Source organism: Corticium candelabrum, chromosome 1, assembly GCF_963422355.1.
Source record: "Corticium candelabrum chromosome 1, ooCorCand1.1, whole genome shotgun sequence".
NCBI lineage: Eukaryota > Metazoa > Porifera > Homoscleromorpha > Homosclerophorida > Plakinidae > Corticium > Corticium candelabrum.
In genome coordinates, this window is record NC_085085.1 from 8,360,933 (window position 1) to 8,374,888 (window position 13,956).

A 13,956-nucleotide genomic window follows, 5' to 3' on the forward strand; every position below is an offset into this window, starting at 1 on the left:
GTTCACAAATGACTACACACCTTTCTCCATGGATTGTGCCTCAAGTCTAGTGACGTAAGAGAAGGACAATGTTTTCTCAGTACAAGAAGCGTAGTTCGAATGTTTTCCAATCGATTCCAGCTTACATCAATGTGTTGTAGCCTTGTCAAATTCTATATAAATCACACTTTTTGTGAGCCTTGCATTCTTCAATTGACTATTTGCAATAAAAGCAATAAATAGACTTTACTCTCAATACACTGCAACTTCTTCCAATAAGAAACAAAGTAAATAGTTTGCAAACCTACATGAAGTCCTTCCAATGTAATAAGGTTGTTGTGACTCAGATCAAGGTATCTCAAATATTCCTAACAAATACAACAATACTAACTTTTTGTTTACATGTCACAACAGAAAACACACAACCACAAACATATTCTATAATAACAAGAGAAAACAAAAAACCAGAAAGAAGAGAAAGAAAAGGAGAAATAGATGACACACAGACACACTAACACAAGCAGACAAACAGACAACCAACACACTGACAAGACAGACAAACAAACAGACAGTCCGTTTAAACTTGTACTTATACTGCTGGTACCTAGACAGTTGGGTTTATTCTTTCATATAACTGCATGGCCATAACTGCAGTCCCTCAACATAGCCTCTAGCTATGTTACATACTAACATCTAGACTCAGAATCTGTAAAACAGGCTACCAGCTGGTAAAACAAGTGCAACTCAAATAACCCTGCTATCTGCAGTCATCATTTTACAGTACTTTCACACTCCTACTCAATACACATCACTCAATATCCCACACATTACACACACTCCAAAGCAAAACATGCCACCAAATAATGCCCAACATAATTGCCAAAGATGAAAGACTTGATCAATCACAGAATGCTTCTCTGAACTAGCCACTTCCAACTTGGTCAACCAACACATTGAATAAGAATACAAATACAGTACTGGTAGCTCCATCACTTCAGGACCCAACAACAAATGCTGGGCATTCAAGTAGTTCAAAGACAATGATAGCTACTTTTCCTCACAACTGACTCAACGTTTTTCTGAGGCAACAAATGCAGCCACCAAATGGCAAACTTCTAGCAAACAAACCAAACCGGCACTCAGACATCCAAAAAAACAAACTGACAGACAGACAGAAATAGACACACAGACAAACAAGCTTTTGTTTGTAGTTTGCAAGTTTTAGGTTGTGTGGTGTTAGACTTTAGTTACGTGCTTTGCAGTGATGTATAATAGTTCCATGTTTGAAAATATATGTATTGACAGACAAACAGACAGACAGACAGACAGACAGTTCTTGGACTCATAGATAGTGATTTAGCGTTGACTGTAATAGCGTTGATGTTTACCAATAGATGTTTTTTGACAGACAGACAGACAGACAGACAGACAGACAAACAGATAGAGCTGGGTCATGGCTGGAGGCCCTCCCTACTAAAAAGATTCTTGCACTTAAACCCGACGAATTTTGTTTCGCAGCATCTCTGAAGTTGGAACATACTTTTGTCAACTGGAACATCCAGTGTGCATGTGGCAAGTTGGCAGATGTACATCATCTTCTTACATGCAAACACGGAGGTGGCCCTGTGTGGCAGCATGATAAAATTGCAAATTCACAGAGCACTTGTCTACATAAATTAAAGATTTATCACGAGAAAGAACCTCAACATCGTTACTCTGAAAATGGGAATAGACCAGACATAGCTGTGTACAACTCTGGGTGTATAGCTGTATGACCTTGACATAGCCATGGCTCATCCTTTCAGCCTAGACACTTTAAAGCAGGCAGCTTTAGAAAGTTATGGTGTAGCAAGATGGGAGGAAAGAAAGATGATCAGATATGACAAACAACAACTTGCCGGCAATACATCAAGCCTCAATTTAACTCCTCTAGTATTTGAACATTTTGGAACTTGGGGATCAGAAGCTACCAACTACTTTATTTAAACAAACTAGCAAGAAGATCAAGAGACATTGACAGCTATATAAATGAAGCTGACTTTAGAGGTTTCTGGAGGAAAAATTCTCAATAATCTTACAACGATGTAACACTAAAGTCATCCTCCACAAGCTAACTCGTGTCTTACCTGGAGAAGTAGACGAGAACATATATGACAGAGACTATCAAAGTAGATTGCATTAAACTAAAGTTAAACTCAGTAGCCTGTTTGCATTTAGTGTTAGAAATGTAACCTAGGGTTTGTGTTTCAATAAATGAAATTGACAGACAAACAGACAGGTTTGCCTGGTTTTTCTTAGGGCTGGTTTCTGTAGATTTTTTAGCTTGGTAGAGTTTATGTGCAATTGGGACAGTAGAGTTGCTTAGTCGTGTTGCATGTAGATTTCAAAAGTAAACTGATTCTTGATGTCTGTCAGTTTGTCTGTCTGTCTGTCTGTCTCTCCAATACATATATTTTCAACATTGAAATCTTTAGTTTTTAACATATTGAAACCAGGGAATCAGCACTACTAATTACTTTAGCAACCAGCCAGATGATAAATATAAATTAAAGGCCACAGAAATAAAGGTGACTTTGAAAATGACAAACAAAAAGATAAACCAATAAGTTAAGAACAAATAGCTAGCAACTGAAAATGTGTTTTAATACGCCCTTGCTTCCACAGCTTTGAGCCTTTTGAAAACCACGACAGAAATATTGTCTAAAACCACGAATTTAGGTTCCATTTACCTTCTTAGCATTCTACTTGTAAAATCTATGTAATGTAAAATCTATGTATTTAACATGTACAAAGCACATGTCAGTTTCATGTGATCACAAAGTCTATAACTCCACTAAAATAGTCTGCACTTAAGCTTGTCTAAGTAACAGTTAACTATGTCAGTCACTAAAATTTATGCAGCCATACGCATGTGCTCATTTTCAGTCACATTGGGATTGCTTGGGTAGGGTATAGTAGGCTTGGCCAGTTAGTGGGGCCGTTAACCAGAGGCAGCACTGCTCTGCCTAGCATGGCAGATGGCCGTCAGACACAGCAGCATCCATGGCAGATGTGCCTATACCACCTACTTTAAACCACCTACTTTATTGCTAAGCAAACAATTACCATATTAAAGGCAGTGGGTGGAAGGGTGCATTGATCAAACAAAAAACGGACAGTGTACCAATAGAGGTGTTCCTTCACTGTTAATCGATATTACCTGCAGCTAGTAGTGTTTATCACCTATGGAGTATAAATGTCGCTACCGGTTATACAATGTTAGCTTCCTGTATGGCTATAGTAAGCCAGGAAAGCGATCAATTTCGCGTCAGCAGTTGCAGACAGGTATTACAACACTGGCAATTGCATACATGAATAGACTATTCTGGTAAAAATTCTTTCATCAACGTTTGACAACCTAATTGGAGGTTTGTTGATTGTCTGTGGTTGCCATGTATGACAAATCACAAATACTGCTCAGATTCAACTGCACTAAGAGCATGGCACATTCCTGAGTGTGACAGACATATTTAACCACACACCCACAAACACAGTTCGCAGACCAGAAGTCAGTCAAGCTTTACACATTTCGAGTACGCTATTAAGTCAAACGATCTATTACAAGTCCCATTTTGTGTAGCTCATAGCTGAAACTATTAATAATAATTAACTGAAGTTGTGTTTACACCAACACTTCCACACCTATGAGCCTTTTGAAAACCGCTTTAAAATATTATCTAAACCACAAACTTTGCAATTTTTCTTCTAAGCGTGCTACTTATAAATCTAACTAGAGTCATGCAGAGCGAGTCTCACATTACCACATGTGCAAAGTCCATAACACCACTACAATAGTCTGCAATCATCAAAGTAATGAGAGTTATCACATAAAGGATATAAATACTGCTCCTGCTTATGCAATGTTAGGTTCCTGCATAACTATCAAAATCCAAGAAAAAAAAGCAATGATTTCTTGTTAGCAGTTGCAGACAGGTAGTTTCTGTTCTATAGTTTTGACAAGACCTGTCAATCGCAAACATAAATTACACCGTTCTGGTAAAAACTCTTTCTTGAGCGTTTGGTGTATTTGACTAGTGGTTTGTCCATTTTCTCTGGTTGCCATGTACAGCCAATCACAAATACTGCTATGTGATTGGATCAAACTAAAGGCGTGGTGCATTCCTGAGTGTGACAGCCAGCCAGCCAGCCAGCCAGCTAGCCAGCCAGCCAGCCAGCTAGCCAGCCAGCCACATATCTTCACACACACACACATAGTCACAGATCGAAAGTCAGTTAATGCTACTCGCCAAGTCACATGACTTTTACAAAGTCTTGTTTCTTACAACTAATACCTAAATAAACTAAAACAAAGTGACCTATGACCTCCAACTTTAAACTATGTAAACTGTAAAAAATAAAAACTTGACGGTAAGAAAAATGATCGCCATCAACTGTCTGGAACAGGGTCAAGCCTACAAGTATTTTGGTGTGGACGAGAGTAATGGTATCCAGCACAGCACTATGCGGGAGACACTCCGTCGTGAGTACTTTCGCAGAGTGAAGATGGTTCTCCGGACTGAGTTGTACAGTCAGAACAAGATTCTAGCCATTAACGAGTTTGCACTGCCGGTTCTCACTTACGGTTTTGGTATCATTCATTGGAGGACCACGGACCTGCAGCAGACGTTGACCAGCTGTATGCTCCATGCACCAAGGGCAGTCGAGAGTTACAACAGATCAAGTCAACGTATCAGTCTTGTATTGTGGGGCTGGACTGTTATCTTCGTAACAGCTAGGAGGTCCTCTCATTCGATCCGACGCATGGCCGGTCAGTTTACTGCACAGCTGCAGGAGAGTCTCTCTAAGGACAATAAGTCGCAGAGCCTGCATGGAAGTGGGACCATCCTGAGTGATGGTGTCTTCAAGCAAGCACCTCACACAGATGTGAAACATTCCTGCACAGGCAGCAGTTCTCTTCGTGTACAGTCCTGGGGCAGAAAACCTATGCATGGTCAGTATCGCAGTCTCACTGAAAAACCACCTGTGAGCATGACAGAGACCTACAGATAGCTGAAGTCATGAAATGTTCCGGCTGCAACTGAGAGACTGGTTGTTGCTGCTCAAGACCAAGCTCTTTGGACTCGGTATTAAGAGAACAACATTCTGCATTGAGATGTCAGTCCCACTTACCACTTGTGCAGTGTAGACCTGGAAACAGTTGACCACATTGTGACTTGTGGGTGAAGGTAAGCCCCATGTGGCAGTGTTGAACACTGGTTGTTCCAGTGGTGTTCGAAGCATTGGGCACAGTGCATGCAGGTATTACACAGTGGCTGGACATTATTCCAGGTCATCACAACCTGCAGCACTTACAGAAAACAGTACTTCTGGGATCTACTCGGATCCTTCGTAAAGTCATGTCTTCTTTCTACTTCTGAAGCAGGGTTTGCTTCCAGTACTTGTAATAGACTTTACAAACCAGACTGATCTGGTTGAGCACGACAAATAATAATACTTGCCCATTATGGAGGGGCATAACGACACATAATACTGTCTTTCTTTCTCGTGTTTCTCTAGCTTTGTCCATGAGACTATGACTCGTTTCAGTCGTTGGGGAGTTTCTGTGGTCTGGTGAACGGTCAGTTGACGATGACGTTCAGCGCTTCCTGGTGGTCATTGATATCCTACTGGTACAGTTCCCTCTAGGGGTATATAGACAACACAAACTACATTAGCAAAAAGAAAGAAGAAAATAGAGATAACGTAAGAAGCAAAATCTAAATAAAACTATTTCTTAGTGATAGCCTTTTTCAAAGGAGCATTTCGATCACATGCGCTAGAAAATTTCACCCCGCATACCAAAAATCAAATTGAGACATTTGATGGATTTGTAGAACAAGATATGCTTACCAATGCTTTTAACTGATGAAACGTGTCCGATCGGGACTCCAACTTCTAATTATAGCTATCCTAGATTGCAGTTTGCATAGTGTGCTATTCGGTTCAGTAGCTGAAACTTATGCAAACTTACTCTGAACTTACTCATACTTATCAGGCGAGCAACGCTTTTTAGTGTGATGCTGAAGAGGGTTTTCTTGCCATCACGTGTTAGATCACGTAACATCAACAACATGTCCATGATTCCGCAAAAGCGCGATGGATGACGAAACAAATCCGGACATTGATACCACTCACCTACTTATCCTCTTATTGTTCATGTGCGACAAACCACATATGAACCGCTGTTTTACCACTCAATGAAGGGGGCCCTGTTGTAAAAACTGCATGGACTCAACTGTTAACTTCGCGTTGCAGTTCTTGTCACTTCCATCAACGTAGCCATTGCTTTTTCCAGCAAATGTATGTTAGCACACGTCTCTGAAATGTTGTATTAATTAATTAACGCAAATCTCCAAAATGTCTCTTTAAGTCATCATACATAACTGCAAAAAATGTTTTTACTACTATCTGATTGTTCTCTGTACATAGGCCAAGCCATATGTTTCACGAGACGACTCCTTGATTCTATTGCCCTACTCAGGTACAGAGTCTGCTCCCTCTTCGCTCTTTCAGATGCTTCAATAAACCAACTACCAAGTCTATCTTTGATCAAGTCTCTTTTCCTCATACTTAGACCTCGTCTAATGCCTTTTCTGAATGCCTGATTTACCATTATTACTGTTGTCACTTGTCCAACCTCCACAGATGACTTCCATAAACAGGAGCCAATAGAATATCTAGTATAGTGGTCCATGTTGCGTCAGCTAAACAAGTCCCTCTCAAACTGGTAACTGCAGTATAATATATTCATCTTGAAATGCAAGATCTGGGAGGTTCTCAATGGCAATGTCTACATCTAGTCTATTCTCAATGTCATCAATGCTCTTTCCAACGTCAATTACTACCGGAGAGATAAATAACCTTCTGTCAGCTCAAATCTTTGTGTAAGTAGTATGAATCGATTGATCAGGTGTTTGCAGTAGCTTGTTTAAATTCGAGAGAATTTCAAGCTGTGGCCTAAGAAAATACAGGTAGACAGAGAATTCCGGCTTTGACAGCTCGGTGTACAATTTGCCTGCTTTCTTTCTTGTCTGGCTGTTGTTTGCCTGGTTAGCTCACTCCCTTTCAAAGAAACTTACCAGGTAAGGCAAAACAGCACAAACAGCTTCAACACAATCGAGGAGTGACAACCATCTTACACGGTGGTAGTCAACAATTCTGAGGTACTCTGTGTCTGACCAATAAGTCGCAAAAATGCCTGAAACTCGTCTTTTCTGCATGGACTGCCTTTAAAATAATCAATAGCCGTGGTTACAGCTTTCTCCAACCATTTGGGCAACAGATGCTGAGCAGCTTTACATGCAAGCACTAGTCTGTGTGGACAGCAATGTTGAGACAAAGTTTGTGATTTCCTATACCATTTCTGAGTTTCCCCAAAACACCATTCCGAGAAGACATCATAACCGATGCTCCATCTGTGGTTAGAGAAACCAGACAATCTGTTGGAAGACCACAACCAGATCCATCACTGCCAATCATATTCATGATGGTCCTACAGAGGTTTCCGGCATCAATCCTTTTTACACCAAGGAAGCGCGTAACCACAGACTGCAGCTCTATATCAATGAACCTGACGTACATTATCATTTTCTCCTGCATTCCAGAATCTGTTGAGTCATCAGCCATTAGCGACCAAGGAGATTTCTTATTCCCCTTATTACCTCCGACACAAAAACTTTCTCATGTAACGTGACTGTTCTCCTTGTTACAGTACGACGACTGCCAGTAAGTGAACTGAAAACAGCAGAGTTCGAGTCAGCTGCTTTAGCAAATTCAAGCATTGCATCACAAGACGAAAGAGGTAGTTCGTACTTGGCCAGAGTGAAAGCTAATTTGCAAGAAGCAGTCACTTTCAGAGAAGATGAATCAGTGTATTCTTGCAGTGACTGCTGTTGCTTCGTTTGCTTCTGTCTTTACTGGAAAGATCGCGCAATTTCCAGCTTGTATTCGTCAGTCAAAGTTTGAAGCTCCTTATGATTTCGAGTCAAGTGCCGATTGGCGGTGCTGTCCTTTAATGACGTCAGTCGTTGGTCACATATCATGCAAATCATTGTGTTTGTGTCTGCACCAGCAGCCATCAAATGTTTATCAGTGCACGACTTCTGAAAGCAAAGTTTCCTCTTTTTCCTACGAGGAGATACATGCTGCTCAGACTCATCATGATCAGATTCACCATCATTACTAGCTATCGTAAGGCTAGTAGATAAAAGTAGCGACTAAGGCTGTGCTTCCTGATCAACTTGCTGAGCCGGTACCCCTTGAACCTCACCAAATTGACGTTCACCAATGTGTTCTGTAGTTACAGTAGTACCATCATCTATCCACGACGTCGCCGTCCTATCAAAATTGATGGTGGTTTGAACTCGCGTAGACTTCCGTAAAGAGCCCATTTCAATAGTCACGTGAATACCCACGCGAGGGACATTCAGAGCACCAGACATTACTCAGTAAGCGAAAATGAGCATCAAGCCCAGTGGCCTTGCCCAGGCCTGCAATACCGTACTCGCCCAAGTATAGTCCCAAGGATCAAGTAAGCTCCCATCCCCCACTTGGCCCAGGCTCTAAGATTTTCCACACCTCTTTGCTCTTGATTTAGTGCTAATTGGCACTTTCTACAGTGACTGTTTGCTAAGGATTGTGCTGCCTGTAGAAATGCTATTAATACCCTTATTCTTCACTTGCCTATGCGCGTGCCTTTGACAACATGCAGCAGCTATGTGGAAGAGAACTCGTTCATTCACTGTTGAATGAAAGATTAGCATTGTCGAATGGCATGACCACAATGACTAAATAAATTGCCAACAAATTTAGGCTACGCCGTTATCTCATCACCTTATTGCACAGAAATGAATGCGCACGTGTGCAGAAAAAAAAATGCAAAAAAGAAAAGGCTTCTGCTCTCTCATGCTCTCTGGTATGTGCACGTGCCTTAAGGTGTGAATAAGAGAATCTCAAGGCTGGTTTACAAAATTGATGCTGATGCTCAACTAAGCGTCAACATCAAAGACACCACCTTGACGCAGACAGCATCCTTTGATGTTGATGCTGACACTGACAATGGGATAGGATTCAGTTTTATTCCAGCATCAGTGTCAACGTCAACATCGGCGTCAGCGTCAATATTGTTAACCAGGCTTAAGCCTGCAGGTCAATCATTAGAGAGCTCCACAGCCATTTTTCATTTTTCAGAATCTGTGCCACCTTACCATCTTTGCTAGCTATTTCAGAGCACTACTATTCTAACTAAAACGCATTTTTGATCAAGTCATGTGATGTTTTTATTTGTCCAGTCAGAGTGAAACCTATGAACTCGGGTGATGAGAAACAAAAAACGATGTGGCCTTAGCATTGACAGGTGGTGCCACTAGCTCTTGAGTTGATTAATCACTTCCGCTAGTTAACACCTTTAGGTGTCAGTCTATCAAATAATGTTCCATCCCAACTTTTCTTTTAATGCTGGCTAACTATGGGTATAGTAAACATATAGACAAGGACACAACAATGATTGACAAGCAGCTGGACCAACTGACCAAACGACAGCAGTAAGCGAAATACATAATCACCCAAAAATTTGCAAGAATATGCATCATACCAAATGCACAATTCCGTCTACTCTGAACAACTCATTGTGACTGACAACCAGCTTCCTAAGCTCAGGCATGGTATCCAATAGTTGCAATTGGCTCAGACCATTATTGTGAACATTAAGAACCTAAGAAGTTTCACAATAACGATTTGTATCAATGCTATTAGTTTTCGACTTGTCCTAACCCGAACTGATTCCAATGATGAAACAGCACAATGTCGCAGAAGTAAGTCTGGTGTAAGCATCACAAGCCTGAAATAAAAACTTTTCAATGCACATGATGTGTCACTAAAAATTAATTAAAGATTGCGCTGCAAATTGTTAAACCAACTATTTGTTTATCCAGGCTGAATCCTATTAATTAAAACTTTTTGCTGATAAATAAGACTGCCTCAAAAGAAAAGAAAAACAAAACCATGCTCAACATAATAAGAGGTACCAACAGCTTGTTACACAATTAATGAAATGTACACTTCGCAAAAATGCATATAAAAAGTACAAGAAAATCATGTTAGCATGCAAACTGCAATACAATTAAAATATCACTGCTTACATCTGTAGTATATATCCTACACAAAAATGCTATACTACAACACTGCATACCGAGGTCTCTGTGGAAACACTGGCTGTAATGAGAGAACATCAGTATCAGCTAATTTATCATTAGAGTTTCCAGTAGTAGTCATGTCATTGCCGCTGTCCCCCACACTTTCAAATCCCGCAATCTGCTTCAGTGTCAGAGGAGCAGTCTATTAACACAATCAATCAATGCAATAATTATTGAGTTTAAATGCAAACTAAACACACACACACACACACACACACACACACACACACACACACACACACACACATCACCTGACAAATATGCTCATATTCCACCAAGTACTCTGGCAAAGCCATTTTGTGGTCAAACAGAAACCAAAGAGCGTAGCAAGAATTACTACCAGCAACAGATATGCATCTAGACTCAACTATGAAACACAGTCGCTTCAAAGGCAATAGAGTTACTACAAGAGTCATACCTTTCGACATATCAGATTTGTCAACCAGTGATACATTATCAATATGACTGAAGACTGAATCCGCACCATGATAATTACTCCGTTTCATTCTGAACAAATGCATAATAACATGTGACTCCAGTATCACGTACTTAAACAAACCAATCAAACTAAAGGAAAAGCTCACTCAATTTTGCTGTTTATAGGCATAGTTCTGCCAGTGAAGACTTTTGCAATAACAACAAATCCTAGAAAGAGTAAACAATAGTTATACCCCATTCACACAAGTAATTCTTATAGTTGACACAGCTCAATTCCAATTCATATTGCCATGAGAACAAACCTAAAACTGTTCCAAGCCAAGCTAAACATGATGCATGCTCATTACTACATAAATCATACAACAAAAATGTTGCCTAAAAGTTACACAAGTGCCAAAAGAGCCTAAGGCATTGCATGTGTAGCTAGAAAAGCACTACTAACCACTACCTGGACTTCAACAGCCCAAAAATGTCAAGTGCTTATAAATATTAATCATTTCCCGAGTAGCGGGTTTCTTTTCAACACCCCAGATACTTTTGCAATGGAAAAATATAAACAAGTTGCTGTCAATCTATGATTAATTAAAGGAAAGTAGCACACGCAGCTAGACAATAGACAATAGTGTAAATAAAAAAGCACACCCAACGACTGGTCTACCGTATTCCTTGAATACCAATGCCATGAGCATCATGATGGTTTGAAGAGATGCTAGAGTAGCATTCTATTCGAACATGGCATACTATTTGAGCATAACTTTCTCTTTTTAAACTGCCTCCTCTGAACTAATAGAGGTATATTTATTAGTGTACTGATATTGGACAAACACAATACTGGTGTAAACATGCATACCATGCAATGACAAGTCAGTTGAAGCTAACAGTAAGGAGTGAAGTTCTGCATTACATCTTCTGCATCTTCTTAGTCACTGTCAGACTGACTTATCCTGTTCCTCCACAGCACTAGGTTCCCTGTCAAGCAACTGTACTTGCATCAGAAGTATTATTTCTTCTGGATATGGTTCATTGTCCTTGAAAGCATGCATCAATGATTCATTGTTCTATAGTCCAATTCCGCATGTTGTAAACAATGCTGCTCTGATATTACAAAAAGATACTAACTGACACAGATACACAGATTCTGTTGTCTGATCATGACTTGCAACATTTGGTTGTCTCCTGTGCTCTCTTGCAAGATTAGTAATTATAGTCTAACAAGTCTTGAAATTTCATAATTTGTCAGTCACTCAAGACAGTCAAAATTGGCATTCAATTCTGCATGACCTAAAGCCCTACTGGTATGGTTGAAATTCAGGTTCAGATTCAGGTTCCTTTGCAACAGATAGCATTTATTCAAGCATAGCATTCTGTGTTTCAGAGAGACCTTAGAGTGGCATTCTCTTCAAGTACTGCATACTATTCAAGCATGGCATTGTAGTCGAAGAAATACAATAACTCAATTTCTATAAATGGCACGTAAAATCTAGCTCAGCTTGCAATTCAGTATGATTTTACTTTTAAACAGTCCTGATATAAATGTGATAAGCTTTACAAAGGATAAACACAAATAACATCAAGACTAACTATGATTAGGCTAACTATGATTAGGCCAACATTAGCCCAAACGCGTTCACACCGCTAATTATGATTAGTAAGGCTCATGAGCACGTGAGTGTAATTAGCTCTTGCAGTTTTCATCCGTCATATCTAGCAAGAATTTGCGTAAAATGTCTTGACGAATCCAGTGCTTTACGTTTTGAAAAGGGAGATATATGTTTGCTTTCTCTAGCAGCACCTTCAAGGATGACAGAAAGTTGTCAGGCACGTAGTACATGTCTGCGCTTCCATATACATCGCCATGTTGTTGATACGTTTGTAGCAGCGTTTAAACATACAACACCACATCAGAAACATCAGCAGCATGCTCTCCTTGATACTACCTCAGGTGCCAAAGTCACGTACAAACACTAATGCCACTAATGCAATTATAATGCTGCTCTTTATGGCATTAGAATGGCGTTCCACTAATCATGATAGGCCCGGTGTGAACATGCACACTCACAGTTAGAAACTCAATACAAACCCTTTTTGTTTGCCAAAAGTAAACTCTTATCAGTGCCAAATGACTCAGATTGTTTGAACAACTGATTTAATGAATGTCTTTCTGCTGCACAGAGATTGTTGGTCAAACAAACAGCTCCCTAGAAATGAGACAAACTATTGAAACCATGTCAAAACCACTTAATCTTCCTACTACCTGATGAACAGACGGTTTGATTCCATGTTCCATAACCTGCAAAGCTTCGTTCTGGTTGTTTTCTGTACTGTTTCTCACCACAAAAAAATATTCAATCAGGTCTTTGAAATTTTGTCCTCTGTGAAACACAATGAACTCCTTAATTAATGATATCACACCCAAACCTTGATTCAACTAAAAAATTTGTAGTCCACACACTATCCAAATCCTAACAACAGAATAGAAAACAAAAAGAAACAGCTATGTCATAGCTAGTAAAACGAGAAACAGAAAAGCGAGCATGCATGCATAAAGCAGACAAACAAGAACCAGCTAGGTATAAAGTAAACTTGGCATCAAATAATTCATGAGTCGTAAATGTTTGCATATGACATAAAGAAAATAACACAAAACATTTAAAGGGCACAGTCCAGATGTTGCACACAGAGTAGCCTCAGAATCCATCTTGAATTATGTATACATTTTTCAAGTTCACCAAAATAAAGGATCTTTGAAAAACAACACTTGTAAATTATGATACAGTAGTACACTTCCCCTATTCTCACAAAAAGAAAAGATTCAAACGCTTTCCAGCTCGCAGTTTGACTAGCCGTAACAATGAGACCTTGGCTATTTCTGTACTTTACTAAAGTGATACGGTTCGAATTAACAGTTAGGAGTAACAAAAAAACTTATCTGTTTTCACATTCGCCTACCCGTGTGTGAACTTCGGATTAGACCCTGCACGTGACAGGAAGTGAAACGTTGTTTATCATGTGGACGAATTCTGCAAGAAGCCAGTTTGGTGCAAGAAAGCACAGAGGCACAGAATGAGAGTGATTGGCAAGACGAGGCTGGCAAAAGATGACTTGATAGAGAGCAAAAAGCATTCATTAGCTAATTAGTCTAGGTCTCATTTCACCCTCAATGAAGTCTTTGACAAAGGTCCTGCTGCATCCAGAGAGGCTTAGGTCGATGACCTATTATGTACAATAACTTGTATGCTATTTTTATACACGCATTTGTAGTATGTTTACATTTACCACTGCAGCCAACAAGTACGCTTGAAAATTA

The 13,956-nt window shown here is 39.8% G+C and overlaps 1 protein-coding gene across 3 annotated transcripts in view; it reads right to left on the reverse strand.

Moving 5' to 3' along the window:
* The window catches only part of LOC134187687 (leucine-rich repeat-containing protein 9-like), a 56,898-nt gene that overhangs the window by 24,355 nt on the left and 18,587 nt on the right, over positions 1–13,956 (reverse strand). For all 3 annotated transcript variants that reach the window (XR_009971146.1, XM_062655842.1, XM_062655852.1), the window contains 10 exons: positions 12,904–13,021; positions 12,730–12,847; positions 10,796–10,856; positions 10,630–10,718; positions 10,463–10,578; positions 10,208–10,353; positions 9,790–9,856; positions 9,611–9,730; positions 288–347; positions 21–152 (listed from right to left, as the gene is read on the reverse strand). Coding sequence is in view for 2 of the 3 variants with exons in the window: in XM_062655842.1 (XP_062511826.1) it covers positions 21–152; positions 288–347; positions 9,611–9,730; positions 9,790–9,856; positions 10,208–10,353; positions 10,463–10,578; positions 10,630–10,718; positions 10,796–10,856; positions 12,730–12,847; positions 12,904–13,021 (1,027 nt within the window). In the remaining variant the exon portion in view is untranslated. The remainder of the gene's footprint in view (positions 1–20; positions 153–287; positions 348–9,610; positions 9,731–9,789; positions 9,857–10,207; positions 10,354–10,462; positions 10,579–10,629; positions 10,719–10,795; positions 10,857–12,729; positions 12,848–12,903; positions 13,022–13,956) is intronic.